Source organism: Rhinatrema bivittatum, chromosome 6 (genome assembly GCF_901001135.1).
Source record: "Rhinatrema bivittatum chromosome 6, aRhiBiv1.1, whole genome shotgun sequence".
Lineage (NCBI taxonomy): Eukaryota > Metazoa > Chordata > Amphibia > Gymnophiona > Rhinatrematidae > Rhinatrema > Rhinatrema bivittatum.
The window spans coordinates 88,191,776-88,209,302 of record NC_042620.1 but is presented as its reverse complement, the minus strand read 5'-3'; the positions used below and the strand labels follow the sequence as shown (position 1 = coordinate 88,209,302).

General features: G+C 40.4%; 1 protein-coding gene across 16 annotated transcripts in view; it reads left to right on the top strand.

The window, feature by feature from the left end:
* The window catches only part of BAZ2B (bromodomain adjacent to zinc finger domain 2B), a 1,147,511-nt gene that overhangs the window by 399,973 nt on the left and 730,011 nt on the right, over positions 1–17,527 (top strand). For all 16 annotated transcript variants that reach the window (XM_029605562.1, XM_029605561.1, XM_029605560.1 and 13 more), the window contains exon 4: positions 12,822–13,010. In XM_029605562.1, coding sequence (XP_029461422.1) covers positions 12,822–13,010 — 189 coding nt within the window. The remainder of the gene's footprint in view (positions 1–12,821; positions 13,011–17,527) is intronic.

Genomic DNA, 17,527 nt, shown 5'->3' with positions numbered 1-17,527 from the left:
GTATGGTGGGTCGGCGAAGGCTTGGTGAAATAGCCAGGTTTTAAGTCTTTTTCTAAAAGTTAACAGGCAAGGTTCCACTCTAAGACTTGAAGGGATGCTATTCCAGATGGATGGGCCAGCTATCGAAAATGCTCTGTCTTTGGTATCGAAAATGCTCTGTCTTTTGATATCTTGACACACTAGAGCTTGGCACTTGAGCTCTCAACGTTGTTGAAGCAGTCTAGGAAGAACACCTTGGTGCAACTGATGCAGCTGTTTATCACATTGGTGCAGCACTCTCTGGCTTTATTGACACACTCAAAGAGAGCAGGAGGCTCTGTGAGGGACTTGCTTCACTTACATCTTCAGGACAGTATCACCATTGAAGTTTCTGGAACAAGGTCTTCATCTGGAGACAGCACATCCAATTTGTTCTGTCGTGCCATTGGTTTGCATTTATTCTTTGGTTCAGCTGCTGCTGGTTTCAGAAGATGTTCCTCCCCCAAATTCTGGTAAAGGATATGAAAATCTATAGACCATGCAGCAGAATTGGTGAAGACAGTCTTTGCCTCGCTGGGAGTTAAGGATAAGGAGAGCACTTTTCAACTTCTCCTGCCCAGAGTGCTGGATTTTTCCTTTGAAGGGGAGTCCCTCATGCCTCCATGCTGAGGGATGTTCCATTGGAGATCGTAAGGGTGGAATCTAGTACCCACCATTCTCATGCTGCAGAGTCCAGCCAGTGGGAGGAAATTCCCTAGGGTTATTTTTGGAAATGACCAAGGACCCCACCCCGGTCACCTGCCTTATCATTGGGGTTCTGTGTTAGTGTTCTTTCACCCCTTGAATCAGAGGAAGGATTGATGGGGGTTTCCCTCTGACCTCCCTACCTGATCCTCCAATGCACTCTTCACCAAAGAAGACCTCTCCTATTCCAAGTTCTTGGTTAAATTGGGGAAGGCCCTGGGAGTCAGCATTTGTAAGAACAAGAACCCCTGTGCTGAGGTCTTCAGTCTTCTCTGGAACCTGTAAACTCCAGCTGATATCTTAGCAATGCTGGTGCACTTGATCCTTTGGGATTTACAAACAAGAATGTTAGAAAATCCAGCATCCTGCTCCCCCCCACCCCCCACCAGTAGCCAGGAACCTGGACCTTAAGTATGGAATTCAGCAAACCCCAGGGTTTGGAGTAGTGCAGCTACCATTCCAATTGGCCATAGTGGAGTTGGTGCTGAAAAGAGTAAAGACAAGGATCTTCTCCAACACCTCACTAGGCAAAGATCTTAGGCTGCTGTTCAACTTCGATAGAAAGGTTTCTAGATCTCAATGTTTAATGCCTGTATCGTATCTCACCAGTTTTATATGTTGCAGTACTGATTGTCATTGTCTTCACTTGGTATACAAATTTTTTTACAATGTAGCCAGTTCGTTGGCAACAGCCATTGGATCATGCTGAATAACTTAATTGAGGACCAGTGGTCTCTGGGAAGATGTGCATGATAACTTGGTAGATGTGCCCTCCTCTGGGGAGCATCTCTTTGGAGGCAAGCTCAGGTATATAGACACCCAAATCAAGGAGCAGATTGTTGCTATCTAGTCTCTCCCAATGGGCTAGGTGTAACCGTCATTATCAAGGCGTCCTTACTTTGCTTTTATGCACTCCTACTTCCAGAGGTACCCTTTCTTGTATTTTCTGCAGCAACGACTTTGGGTGGGGAGAATCCATCTGTAACTGGAGGAGTGGCAGAAGATTACCAAGGACAGTTAGGTTGTCAATATTGTGGAGTCTGGTTACCTTTTGCGCTTCTTTCGCCCTCCTGTTGTTCAGCCTTCAGACTGGATCCATCTCACTTGCCTCAGCTTTGCCTCAAGGTGGATTTACTTCTCATTCAACAGGCAATAGAACCTGTCCCTCCCAATAAATGTGGCAAAGGGTTCTACTCCTGCTATTTCCTTATCCCCAAGAAACTGAGGGAATTGAGTTCTTTCATGGATTTATAAAGTCTGAACAAGTGCCTGTTGTAGGAGAAATTAAAAACAAACTCCCTCCATACCAGCCTGCTCTTCATTCAGGCATGAGTTTTGGATGTGTGCTCTGGATCTGAAAGATGCATATGCCCACATAATCTTCCATCCCTCTGTGGTGGGTTCTTTCTGGGTTTTGCTAGTATTTGTATTTGCCCTGTGGTCTGTATTACTGAATTGACTAAGAAAAATGACAAGACTTACTGTCTTTTTGTGAAATAATGAAAAGCTATATTTTCTTTATAATATATATATAAAACAGGTGCTTATAAGAACACCTGAGACAAAGTGCAAACAAAATATCAGCACAGTAGTCAAAAGTAATTACCCCAATATTTAAAAAAAGGCTCCAGGGGTGATCTGGGTAACTATAAACCAGTGAGCCTGACTTCTGTGCTGGGAAAAATAGTGGAAACTATTCTCAAGATCAAAATCGTAGAGCATATAGAAAGACATGATTTAATGGAACACAGTCAACATGGATTTACCCAAGGGAAGTCTTGCTTAACAAATCTGCTTCATTTTTTTGATGGGGTTAATAAACATGTGGATAAAGGTGAACCGGTAGATGTAGTGTATTTGGATTTTCAGAAGGCGTTTGACAAAGTCCCTCATGAGAGGCTTCGAAGAAAACTAAAACGTCATGGGATAGGAGGCGATGTCCTTTCATGGATTACAAACTGGTTAAAAGACAGGAAACAGAGAGTAGGATTAAATGGTCAATTTTCTCAGTGGAAAAAGGTAAACAGTGGAGTGCCTCAGGGATCTGTACTTGGACCAGTGCTTTTCAATATAAATATAAATGATCTGGAAAGGAATACGATGAGTGAGGTTATTAAATTTGCGGATGATACAAAATTATTCAGAGTAGTTAAATCACAAGCGAATTGTGATACATTACAGGAGGATCTTGCAAGACTTGAAGATTGGGCATCCAAATGGCAGATGAAATTTAATGTGGACAAATGCAAGGTGTTGCATATAGGGAAAAATAATCCTTGCTGTAGTTACACAATATTAGGTTCCATATTAGGAGCTACCACCCAGGAAAAAGATCTATGCATCATAGTGGATAATACTTTAAAATCGTCGGCTCAGTGTGCTGCAGCAGTCAAAAAAGCAAACAGAATGTTAGGAATTATTAGGAAGGGAATGGTTAATAAAACGGAACATGTCATAATGCCTCTATATCGCTCCATGGTGAGACCGCACCTGGAATACTGTGTACAATTCTGGTCGCCGCATCTCAAAAAAGATATAGTTGTGATGGAGAAGGTACAGAGAAGGGCAACCAAAATGATAAAGGGGATGGAACAGCTCCCCTATGAGGAAAGGCTGAAGAGGTTAGGGCTGTTCAGCTTGGAGAAGAGGCGGCTGAGGGGGGATATGATAGAGGTCTTTAAGATCATGAGAGGTCTTGAATGGGTAGATGTGAATCGGTTATTTACACTTTCGAATAATAGAAGACTAGGGGGCATTCCATGAAGTTAGCAAGTAGCACATTTAAGACTAATCGGAGAAAATTCTTTTTCACTCAACGCACAATAAAGCTCTGGAATTTGTTGCCAGAGGATGTGGTTAGTGCAGTTAGTGTAGCTGGGTTCAAAAAAGGTTTGGATAAGTTCTTGGAGGAGAAGTCCATTAACGGCTATTAATCAAATTTACTTAGGGAATAGCCACTGCTATTAATTGCATCAGTGGCATGGGATCTTCTTAGTGTTTGGGTAATTGCCAGGTTCTTGTGGCCTGGTTTGGCCTCTGTTAGAAACAGGATGCTGGGCTTGATGGACCCTTGGTCTGACCCAGCATGGCAATTTCTTATGTTCTTATATACAGAAGCCTAGCAGAAGCTGTCACCTTTTCCTGAAAGGGTGTCTCATTTCCCGAGACAAGTGAATCAGCCAAGCGAGTTCTTGTTTTGGAAACTAATCAGTGCTGGAGACCCCTATTTTCTGTTCTCGGAAGGGAATCTGCCTGGGATATGATGGGCTGGAGTTTTATTCCTCTTTGGAATAAGACATCCACAGGAAGGATTTCTTTGCCTCATTTTCCTTAAATATTGCTAAAACTACTGATAAGAACTTTTCTGCGTGGTTCAGGACCACTCATAAATGGTAAAATTCTTTTGTTTGTGCATATTCCCTATTTCTCATATTACTATGTGACTATAACCCCCAAAAATTATTTAAACTTATCATAATCTATAATCAAAATATCTAGAATAATATCTGCATTAATATAAATGAAAGCAATCATACAATAATTCAGGCAGGAATACCACTATTAAATCATTACAAAAGTATCTATGAATAATGTATGCAATTCTAATATCTATTTCTCAGTAAAATGTTTTACTGAAACTATTCTGGGTATATGCCAGTTGTCTCAGTGCAGACTAGTGAAGCTTGGACAGAAAACCTTTTAACTATCTCTTGGCTTGCTCTAAACAAGTAAGTTCCTTTACTTTTAATTAAGTCAAGTTTCCATTTTGTGTCCAGGATCTAACTGTGACATTGGAGCTTGGAGGAAGGGAGGGCAGGTGTAAGCAGTAAAATGTGCCAAGCAGCTTCTAGCAAAGAGAGGGGGGGGGGGGGGGAGAGAAAGAGGGGCTACTATAGCCCACAAGCTTATGTGTTATCTTTTCCTCTGCAGTACTCCCTACTAGCTGTGTGCCTGACTGGTGCACAATAATGGAGACTACTTTCTGTAAACAAAGGGTGAGGAGACTGCAAAGCACAAAGCATTTCTCTGTTACACAAATTACATACAAACAAATCATTATATGACTTTTTTTCTCTCATAAAGACAGAAAATTATACACACTAATACACCCTCCCATTGGCAATACCTATGTTTCATAGTGGATTCCTCTCACTACCAATGCAAAGTGCTCCCTTTCAGGCTCTCAGTGGCCATGAGGGTCTTCATCAAATGCCTGGTGGTGTTAGCAGCACATCTTTATTGTCAGTGCATCCATGTTTGCCCCTTCTTAATTGACTGGCTAGTGATAGAGATCTTCCCAAGCAAGGGTATTGCACTCACTGCAGATGATGATCCAACTTCTTTATTTATTTATTTATTTATTTATTTATATTTCTTATATACCGGCATTCGCGATGGGAGTCGCATCATGCCGGTTTACAATAAACAGGGTGTGACAAAAGGATAAATACTTAAAAACACTTAACATTAACATGTGATAGAATATGAAGATAGCAGTTACAATAAAACAGGGACATAATGCAACTTGGATTGTAGAGAAGGTGAAAGAGAAATTAACAATGAGCTAAAAAAGAAATAGCCAAGGTAATACAACCTGCCAAATTAGAAAAAGAAAAATACATTAAGGAGTTGTCCAAGGTTGTTGATTACTCTGTCGGAGTTGAGTTGCTTGAATTGAAAGTAAGTTCAGTTGGTATCTGGAAAGGCTTTCATAAATAACCAAGTTTTAAGTCTTTTTCTAAATGTAGGAAGACAGGGTTCCTGTCTCAGTTCTGGTGGGATGGAGTTCCACAAAGTCGGTCCTGCAGTAGAGAAGGCCCTGTCTCTAAGAGTCATATGGTGAAAGGTTTTGGCAGGAGGAACCTGTAGTGAATCTCTGTAGGACTCTCTGATCGGTCTGGTGGAGGTATGTTTTTTAAATGGGATTTGGAGGTTAAGCGGAGAGAGTTGATGGAATGCTTTGTATATGGTGGTAATGGATTTATATAAAATTCTATAGTGCACTGGCAGCCAATGTAAGTCTTTGAGGATCCGAGATATGTGGTCTCTTCTTCTTGTGTTTGTCAAAATTCTGGCCGCCGTGTTCTGAACCATCTGAAGAGGTTTAGTATGGGAAGACGGGAGACCTAATAGAATAGAATTGCAATAATCTAACTTCGAGAAGATTATTGATTGCAAGACTGTTCTGTAATCGTGGAAGTGGAAAAGTGATTTAATTCTTTTTAAGACGTGCAGCTTATGAAAGCAGTCCTTCGTGGTTTGATTAATAAATGATTTTAGATTTAGTCGATTATCAATGATGGCTCCTAGGTCTCTTACTTGTGAAGTTTGAAAGCCGGTTGGTGGATTTGAGGTGAGGTTACTGTTTTCGGGTGAAATTATGAGGAGTTCTGTTTTTGCGGAATTTAAGATTAGATTTAGACTGGAGAGGAGGTTGTCAATATTTTGAAGGCAGTTTTCCCAGAATTTGATGGTTTTAGCAAGGGATTCTTTGATAGGGATGACAATCTGGACGTCATCTGCATAAAGAAAGTATTTGAGGTTCAGATTGGTTAATAGTTGACAAAGGGGTAGGAGGTAAATGTTAAAGAGCGTGGGGGAAAGAGAGGAGCCCTGTGGAACTCCTAGCGTGGAAGGATAGAACTGAGATTCTTTGTTGTGTATTTTGACTTTGTATCCTCTGTTTCCCAAAAATGATTTGAACCAGGCAAGAGCAGAGCCTGTAATTCCGATGTTCGCTAGTTGATTTAGGAGAAGGGAGTGATTCACGGTATCAAAGGCGGCCGATAGGTCGAGGAGTATCAGCAGATAGGCGTGACCTTTATCGAGGCCCATGATGAGGTAATCTGTCAGAGATATGAGAAGAGATTCTGTACTTAAAGATTTTCGGAAGCCGTATTGAGTGGGGAATAATATATTGTGGTCTTCGAGGTATTCTGATAATCTGGTGTTGACTAATTTTTCCGTAACCTTGGCTATAAAAGGGAGGTTGGATATTGGACGGAAGTTGGAGGGATCTTTAGGATTTAAATTAGGTTTTTTTAATAGAGGTTTGATAGAGGCAATTTTCAGGTCGTCTGGATAAGTTCCTTGGGCTAAGGAACAGTTGATAATGTCAGTCAAGGTTTTGGAAATGGTATCTGGTATTAGTAGCAGTAGTTTGGAAGGGATCTGGTCAAATGGATGAGATGAAGGTTTCATTCTCTTCAATATTAACTTGGTCTCTGATGTAGCAATGGGTTCGAAGGCTTGTATAGTAGTGTTTTTGGAGTGATGGTGGTATGAGCTGAATGGAGCTAGGGTATTCGGTTTTAGTAATGATTGTAGGTTGGAAATTTTGTTACTGAAGAAGATGGCCAGCTCCTCAGCTTTTTCGTGCGCTTGGTTGAGTGGAATGTCCGGAGAATTGGGTTGAGTTAAATTCGAGACGTATGTAAAGAGGGCTTTTGAATCGAAGATTAGGTGATGTATCTTGTGAGCGTAGTAGTCCCTTTTTGTTTTTAATGTTGTGCTCTTGTATATGTGAAGAGCTAGTTTGTAAGCTGAGAGGGAGGTCGGTGATGGGGCTTTACGCCATTTGTTTTCTTTTTGTCGAAGGGAATGTTTGAGTTTTTGCAGTTGTTCGTTAAACCAGGGTTGTCTTCTGGAGGCATTCAGTTTCGGTTTTTTTGTTGCTAGTGGGCAAAGTTTATTTGCTGCCGATCCTGTGATGTTGGACCAAGAATGGAGAGCAGAGTTGGGAGTAGAGATGTCTATATGTGGGAGTTCTAGGACAAGGTGTTCGTGAAGTTCATCAGATGAACAAAGGTTTCTGTAAGTGAATTGAGGTTGAGGATCGTGTTTGATGCTTGATTGTGCCAGTGAAAAGGTGGTAGAGATTAAAGCATGATCTGACCAGGGGACTGATTTGCATATTGGTGGTGCTGAGTGTGAGATGCCTGAATTTACAAAAATGAGATCCAGAGTGTGTCCTGCTCTGTGGGTGGGATTGTTGATTATCTGCTTGAATCCCATGGCGGTCATGGCGTTTAGGAAAGTTTCACAGTTTGTGGAGGGATAGGGGTCGTCAACATGTAAGTTAAAATCTCCCAATATGATTGCTGGAGATTCAAGATTTAGGTTAGTAGCTATTATTTCTAGAATGGGGGAGGCGTCTGAATCCAGAAGTCCCGGAGGGGCGTAAACTAGAATGATTTGTAGCAGGTCATTGGGATTCATTGTGAACTTCACAAAAGCCAAACCGGAAAGACTAAATTAATTATTTGCTTTAGTTTTTAGGATGGAAAATATTGGGGAGATATCCATGCCATAAACTGTATTTAATAGCAGTCATCTAGAGGAACTGAAACAAATCACAATTAATGTAGAAGATGTAATAGAGCAAATTGTCAAACTAAAGAGTAGCAAATCATCTGGACCAGACTGTATAAGCCCAAAGGTCTCAAAGAACTGAAAAATTGAAATTGAAATCTTATTACTAGTAATTTGTCACTTATCATTAAAATTGTCTGTTGTACCTGAAGATTAGAGGGTGACCAATGTAAATCCAATCTTTAAAAAGGGCCTTGAGATGATCCTTGAGATTATATACTGGTGAGCCTAACATCAATGTAAAAAAAAAATAATTCATAGCAACTATTCTGAAGAACAAAATAGACATGGTTTAATGGGACACAGCCAACATAGATTTGCCTAGACATCTTGCTTTACTAGTCTGCTACATTTTTTTAAGGGTTAATGAACATATGTATAATAATAAGCCAGTTTATATAGTGTATTTGGATTTGCAGAAGGAGTGACAGAAGTCCCACATGAGAGATTCCTGAGAAAATTAAAAAGTCACGGGATAGCAGCAACATTCTATTGTGCATGGTGAATTGGTTAAAACACAGGAAATGGAGAGTAGGCTAAATGGTCAGTTTTCTCAATGGAGCAAAGTAAATAGTGGACTGGGACCTATGTTTTTGAACATATATATAAATGATCTGGAAAAGGGAACAACGAGTGAAGTGATCATATTTGCAGACATTACAAAATTATTCTCAGTTGCTAAATCACAAGCAAATTGCAGGGCATCCAAATGACAGATTAAATTTAATGTGGACAAGTGCAAAGTGAGGCATGTAGGAAATAAAAATTAAATAGTAGTTACATGATGTTAGGTTTCATACTAGGAGTCACAGCCCAGGAAAAGGTTCTAGGCATCATGGACAATGTTAATTGTCAGCTCAGTATGTGGTAGCTGTAAAAAAAAAAAAAAGCTAACATTAATTATTAGGAAAGGAATGGAGACTATCATAATACCTTTAAATTTATTCCATGGTACGACTGCACTGTGTACACTTCTGGTCGCCGCATCTCAGACAAGATATAGTGGAATTGGAAAAGGAACAGAGAAAGGCGACCAAAATGATAAAAGGGGATGGAACAGTTCCTCAATGAGGAAAGGCTAAAGAGATTAGGGCTCTTCAACTTGTAGAAGTCAACTGAGTGGAGATAAAATAGATGTCTATAAAATCACGAGTGGAGAGGGATGGGTTATACAGGTTATCTGAAATAGGTCTAACCAATACAACACTAAATTGGTTCACCTCATTTCTTCTCAAGAGATCATTCCAGGTAAACATTAATAATTCCAAATCAGAGTCAATATCATTAGAAACCGGAGTCCCACAAGGCTTGGCCTTATCTGCCAACACTGTTTAATATATATCTCCTCCCATTATGTCAGCTACTCTCTAGTCTCGGCATTACATACTTTATGTTTGCCGATGACATCCAACTAATCATACCTGTGACTGACACATTAGAAAAAACATTTAAACTCTCAGCCATATATCTCAATGACATAAAAAATCTCCTAAATCAAATGAGACTCTGCCTTAACATGGATAAGACAGAATGCATACTACTTGAAAGAAAAAGATCAATAAACAACCCTAACAACACTATGCAAATTGACAACACTATTATTAAACTGGGTGATAAAGTGAAGGACCTTGGTATATGGATTGACCCAGAATTGAACTTCAAAAAACACATATCCATGAAGATCAAAGAAGGTTTTAACAAACTATTAATTCTTAAACGCTTAAAACCACTCCTAAATCAACTTGATTTTAGAACCATACTGCATTCCCTAATCTTTATGAGCTTTGATTACTGCAATTTGCTACTGTTAGGACTACCCAAATCAACTACACGACCGCTTCAAATATTACAAAATGCTGCCGCTAGAATTCTAACCGGTCATAAAAAAAAATGGAACACATCACCCCTATCCTAAAAGCACTTCACTGGTTACCCATCAACAAACGGATCGAGTTCAAAGTACTTTCCATCCTACACAAAACAATATACGGCAATGAAGTCGAATGGCTAAATGCTATAATACGATAACATACTCCACAGCATAACACGAGATGAACAAATAAGGCCTTTTTATCAATCCTCTCAATCACATCTGCCAGACTTACCACAGAATGGGAGAGAGCGATTTCACTGGCAGGACCGAATCTGTGGACTACATTACCAGAAAATCTAAGGTTACAGAGCAATGTAAAACTCTTCAGAAAATTCCTCAAAACATGGCTGTTCCAACAAGCATATAGAGACGGCATAGGATAAATGACACCTACACAATCTCCACATCAGTATTTCTCACTATTCAAATCTATTATGTATATAACAATCAATATTAAGGTTTTTAGTGCTCTTACGATTTATGAAAGTCGGAGCCTCCGCACTCATAATTACCTATGAGAGCAGATTATTCAGTTTACCCTTATTGATGATATATTCACACCTAACCTATTTATTTATTTACAACTTGATATACTAGAGCATTAACTTTTTGTTATTCTCCACAGATTGTAAACCCCCTATGTTGGATTGTTATCCCTGTAAACCATTAAGTTGCTTTTTACAAATCATAAACTTCATATGTTTTTCTGTTGTTACCTGTAAACCTTCATATGTTTTTCTATTGTTACCTGTAAACCGTTGTGAAGGCTAGAACCAAACAATGGTATATAAAAACTTACAAATAAATAAATAAAATGTTAATCAATTGTTTACTCTTTCAAGCAATTGACTAGGGCTCACTCTATAAAGTTACTAAGTAGCACATTTAAAACAAATTGGAGAAAATACTTTTCCTTCAAAGCACAGTTAAGTAGGGATGTGCAGAGGGATGCCATATGTTGCATTTGGGATTCGTATTCGTCGGGGGGCAGATACGTTGCATTCGTCAAGTGGGCCCCCCGATATGTTTATACGTCAATTCTTATTCGTTCCCTGGCTAAAATTAAATTTACAACCCCCCACCCTCCTGAACCCCCCCCCCCCCCCCCAAGACTTACCAAAACTCCCTAGTGGGTCCAGCAGGGGGTCCGGGAGCCATCTCCTGCACTCAACCCTCGGCTGCTGGTATTCAAAATGGCGCCGATAGCCTTTGACCTACTATGTCACAGGGGCTACCGGTGCCATTGGTCAGCCCCTGTCACATGCTAGGAGCAATGGATGGATGGCGCCACCTTGTGCTCCTACCATGTGACAGGGGCTGACCAATGGCACCGGTAGCCCCTGTGACATCAGTAAGGGCAAAGGCTATCAGCACCATTTTGATTACTGGCAGCCAACGGCTCGAGTGCAGGAGATCGCTCCCGGACCCCTGCTGGACCACCAGAGAGTTTTGGTAAGTCTTGGGGGGGGGGGGGTCAGGAAGGTGGGGGGTTTGTTTAAATTCACTCCTTTAGGCGGCCAAATAATTCGGCGAAGATTCGTTGTATTCATGGGGAATCACGATACGTTTCGCTTCCCCACGAATACAACGAATATGGCCCTATACGTTGTGGATTACCAATTCATAGGGAACGAATGCACACCCCTACAGTTAAGCTCTGTAATTCATTGCCAGAGGATATAGTAAAGGCTGTTAATGTAGGTGGGTTTAAAAAAGGTTTGGACAAGTTCCCGGAGGAATGTCCATAAAAGGTTGTTATCTAGGTAGACTTTAGAAAAGCCACTGCTTATCCTTGGGTGTAAGCAACTTGGAATCTGTCTACTATTTGGGATCCTGACAGGTACTTGTGACCTGGATTAGCCACTGTTGGAAACAGATACTGGGCTTGATAGACTTTTGTTCAAACCCAGTATGGCAGTTCTTATGTTTATGTAAGATCCTGACTTACATGATGCAGGAAAAACCAGATGATGCAGGATAATTTTCAAGTGTAAGTAACCAGTGTTGTCATCTTTGCTGTCAGAGGAGTGGTGAAAATCGTTGGGAGCTGTATATAGTGTGAAAAGGGGTTTGGTAAGATGTTGAATGGGCAGGAGGGTTAGGGTTGGGGCAGCAGGAGGCCATTCCGTTCTTCTTTTGGCAAATAGGGGAGGAAGGAGGAAGCTAGCCAGTGGACCCAGATTATTTCTATTTTTAAAGTTTGCTTGGAGGGGATTGCAGGGGTTAGGAGCCTTGACCCTACAGGGCCCATTTTTTAAACATGGGGTGAAGGTTAGGGAATCAGGTCTGTGAGGTACATTTTTTCTAAGACAATATTGTCTCTTAACTGGCTGTATTCTTTTCAATATAGTCAGTTAAGTCTAAAGTTATCTAGGAAGATATTGCCAGATACCTTTAGTCTTTCTTATTCCTGGGGCAGCTAGCGTTAGCCAAAAATTTATTTGACTAATATCAGAGTTAGCCAGATAAGTTTCCTAGCGAATTCATCCCTGCTCTGAAATGCCCCTAATTTATTTCCTAAATTTTAGCCAGGTAATGACTTAATCTGGCTAAAATTTAGCTGGATAATGCTGGCAATATTGAAAAGTCTGCATTGACCCAGATAACTTGAATATTGGCCTCTTACTATTTATATATTTTTAAAGTGCACATTATAGAGTGTGTTACACTTTTTAATGATCTGCTGTGGTAGAAACTGTAATTTTAAGATGTGGATGATAAGAATCGAGTAGAAAATATCTAGATACAAATTCTTAAGCTCAATTTTTGCATCTGTTTGTGTAAACTGTACGTATGAATTGAGCTTTTCATTTCTGAAGCATTATTTGTTTCTCTTGTGTTTTTCTTTTCCTAGGACATTTGTTCAGAGCACCTGGGGATCAGCCATTTAACCTATCCACAGTGTCGAGTGCCTTTCCAATGGTCAGTCACCCAGTCTTTGGTCTTCATACAGCCAGCTCAGGGCATTCAGAGTTTGGTGGCTTGGGAACTCTTGGTGCACCCACAGCCTTAGCAGCACATCCCCAGTTAGCACCTTTTCCAGGTAAACTGCTATCTTAAAATATTGAACTGAAATAAATTAATCTGAGAGGTCAAATACCATAAAGGCAATTTTATAGCAAAACTAGTATAAACAAGTCCTTTTTTCCTAGTTTTCATGAATATATTAATTTTTCCAAGTTTGTGAAAAAAAAATTGCTTAACTATAACTGGTGTCCTCTGAAGACAGCCGTTCACAGTCACACAGAAGGGTGACATTATCCGATGTTGGTGCCGCCATCTATCTGTGTGACTTGATGAACTGCTTGAATTCACTATAGACAAAAATGGTTACTGTTCCATTTCTCTATGTGAGATATGGACCACTGAGTTAAACTTTTTTAACAAAAAAATCCAATTGCAGGCTACAACCTCTGGAAATAATAATAAAAAAAAATGGATAATTCAAATGCATTGTGCTACTGTCACCTATGATCTGTGCTGTCAGATGTTTCAGTACTCTATAATGTTGATTTTTTTTATAGTGCTTAGTTTATTTCACAGTTCTCTGCTATATTTTATAGTATGTCTTCTTTTTGTGTTGTAAGTAGGGGGCTTAGATTCCATGTGGTCTTAAAGATAATTACTGCTTGGGTGGGGAGTATAGTGTGAGGTAGTCATAGGGAAAACAAACAGGAAGCCTAGAAACATGACAGCAAAAAAAGACTATATAGCCCATCTAGTCTACCAATCTATCCAGTTTATCTAGCCCTTACAATTCCCATCACTCCCTCAGAGATCCCCTGTAGTTCTCAGAGGACAAGCAGGATGGCAGCCCTCACACAAGGGTGACACCATTCAATGGAGCCTGGCACGGTAAACATAAGAACATAAGAACATAAGAAATTGCCATGCTGGGTCAGACCAAGGGTCCATCAAGCCCAGCATCCTGTTTCCAACAGAGGCCAAACCAGGCCACAAGAACCTGGCAATTACCCAAACACCTAGAAGATCCCATGCTACTGATGCAATTAATAGCAGTGACTATTCCCTAAGTAAACTTGATTAATAGCAGTTAATGGACTTCTCTTCCAAGAACTTATCCAAACCTTTTTTGAACCCAGCTACACTAACTGCACTAACCACATCCTCTGGCAACAAATTCCAGAGATTTATTGTGCGTTGAGTGAAAAAGAATTTTCTCCGATTAGTCTTAAATGTGCTACTTGCTAACTTCATGGAATGCCCCCTAGTCCTTCTATTATTCGAAAGTGTAAATAACCGAGTCACATCTACTCGTTCAAGACCTCTCATGATCTTAAAGACCTCTATGATATCCCCCCTCAGCCGTCTCGTCTCCAAGCTGAACAGCCCTAACCTCTTCAGCCTTTCCTCATAGGGGAGCTGTTCCATCCCCTTTATCATTTTGGTTGCCCTTCTCTGTACCTTCTGCATTGCAACTATATCTTTTTTGAGATACGGCGACCAGAATTGTACACAGTATTCAAGGTGTGGTCTCACCATGGAGCGATATAGAGGCATTATGACATTTTCCGTTTTATTAACCATTCCCTTCCTAATAATTCCTAACATTTTATTTGCTTTTTTGACTGCTGCAGCACACTGAGCTGACTATTTCAATGTATTATCTACTATGACGCCTAGATCTCTTTCTTGGGTGGTAGCTCCTAATATGGAACCTAACATCGTGTAACTACAGCTAGGGTTATTTTTCCCTATATGCAACACCTTGCACTTGTCCACATTAAATTTCATCTGCCATTTGGATGCCCAATCTTCCAGTCTTGCAAGGTCCTCCTGTAATGTATCACAGTCTGCTTGTGATTTAACTACTCTGAATAATTTTGTATCATCTGCAAATTTGATAACGTCACTCATCGTATTCCTTTCCAGATCATTGATATATATATTGAAAAGCACCGGTCCAAGTACAGATCCCTGAGGCACTCCACTGTTTACCCTTTTCCACTGAGAAAATTGACCATTTAGTCCTACTCTCTGTTTCCTGTCTTTTAACCAGTTTGTAATCCACGAAAGGACATCACCTCCTATCCCATGACTTTTTAGTTTTCGTAGAAGCCTCTCATGAGGGACTTTGTCAAACGCCTTCTGAAAATCCAAATACACTACATCTACCGGTTCACCGGGCTACCAAAATGATAAGGGGAATGGAACAACTCCCCTATGAGGAAAGACTAAAGAGATTAGGACTTTTCAGCTTGGAGAAGAGACGACTGAGGGGGGATATGATAGAGGTGTTTAAAATCATGAGAGGTCTAGAACGGGTAGATGTGAATCGGTTATTTACTCTTTCAGATAGTAGAAGGACTAGGGGACACTCCATGAAGTTAGCATGGGGCACATTTAAAACTAATCGGAGAAAGTTCTTTTTTACTCAACGCACAATTAAACTCTGGAATTTGTTGCCAGAGAATGTGGTTCGTGCAGGTAGTATAGCTGTGTTTAAAAAAGGATTGGATAAGTTCTTGGAGGAGAAGTCCATTACCTGCTATTAGGTTCACTTAGAGAATAGCCACTGCCATTAGCAATGGTTACATGGAATAGACTTAGTTTTTGGGTACTTGCCAGGTTCTTATGGCCTGGATTGGCCACTGTTGGAAACAGGATGCTGGGCTTGATGGACCCTTGGTCTGACCCAGTATGGCATTTTCTTATGTTCTTATGTTCTTATGTTCTTACTATTATCCACATGTTTATTAACCCCTTCAAAAAAATGAAGCAGGTTTGTTAGGCAAGACTTCCCTTGGGTAAATCCATGTTGACTGTGTCCCATTAAATCATGTCTTTCTATATGCTCTACAATTTTGATCTTGAGGATAGTTTCCACTATTTTTCCCGGCACTGAAGTTAGGCTCACTGGTCTATAGTTACCCGGATCACCCCTGGAGCCTTTTTTAAATATTGGGGTTACATTGGCCACCCTCCAGTCTTCAGGTACAATGGATGATTTTAATGATAGGTTACAAATTTTAACTAATAGGTCAGAAATTTCATTTTTGAGTTCCTTTAGTACCCTGGGATGCATACCATCCGGTCCAGGTGACTTGCTACTCTTTAGTTTGTCAATCTGGCCTACTACATCTTCCAGGTTGACAGTGATTTTGTTCAGTTCGTCTGACTCATCACCCCTGAAAACCAACTCCGGAACTGGTATCTCCCCAACATCCTCACTAGTAAACACGGAAGCAAAGAATTCATTTAGTCTTTCTGCAATGGCCTTATCTTCCCTAAGAGCCCCTTTAACCCCTCGGTCATCTAATGGTCCAACCGACTCCCTCACAGGTTTCTTGCTTTGGATATATTTAAAAAAGTTTTTATTATGAGTTTTTGCCTCTATGGCCAACTTCATTTCAAATTCTCTCTTCGCTTGTTTTATCAATGTTTTACACTTAACTTGACAATGCTTATGTTTTATCCTATTTTCTTCAGATGGATCTTTCTTCCAATTTTTGAAGGATGATTTTTTTGGCTAAAATAGCCTCTTTCACCTCACCTTTTAACCATGACGGTAATCGTTTTGCCTTCCTTCCTCCTTTCTTAATGCGTGGAATACATATGGACTGCGCCTCTAGGATTGTATTTTTAAACAATGTCCAAGCCTGTTGAACACTTTTAACCTTTGCAGCTGCACCTTTCAGTTTTTTTCTGACTATTTTCCTCATTTTATCAAAGTTTCCCTTTTGAAAGTTTAGTGTTAGAGCTGCAGATTTACTTATTGTCCCCCTACCAGTTATTAGTTTAAATTTGATCATGTTATGATCACTGTTGCCAAGTGGCCCCACCACCGTTACCTCTCTCACCAAATCCTGTGTTCCACTAAGAATTAAATCTAAAATAGCTCCCTCTCTTGTTGGTTCCTGAACCAATTGCTCCATGAAACAATCATTTATTACATCCAGGAACTTTATATCTCTAGCAAGTCCTGATGTTACATTTACCCAGTCAATATTGGGGTAATTGAAATCTCCCATTATTATTGCACTGCCACCAGTCAAAGTTTCTGGAACTTTGACTGAGCCTCTTTGAGCATGCCCGAGCATGCATTTTACCATGCATCTACACAGGGTCCCTTCAGTCTTAGTTTTTATGTCGAGCCTGGTGGCTCGTGGTTTTTTGAGTCTCTAACTTTTTTTTACAACTTTTTCAGCTTTTTTTCTCATTTTCAGAGAATTACGCAGTCTAGATTTGCGTATCGTCAATGCAGTGTCCCTCTGTTCCCCTGGTAATTGTCCCTAGGTAGATTTTTTTGGTCATTTACCTTAAGTTCTCTTGCTTAGTTGAAACCCCAGAACAGCGGTGTGCTCTGTGCCCGCCGGACATTGATGGCTATTGCCATTGATTTTGATCTTGCTTCCCTTTTGTTTCGCAACGCCATGTCATCGAGGTTCCAGTGGTGCCTTCAATGCACAAGAACAATGTCTATCACGGATCACCATGATAGTTGTGTCCCCTGCTTCGGACGTCTGGGGTTGCTGCAAATGCACCCAGATAACCCCAAAAGGATGCTAGGTCTGTCTTGAGAAGAAGGAACAGGTCTTC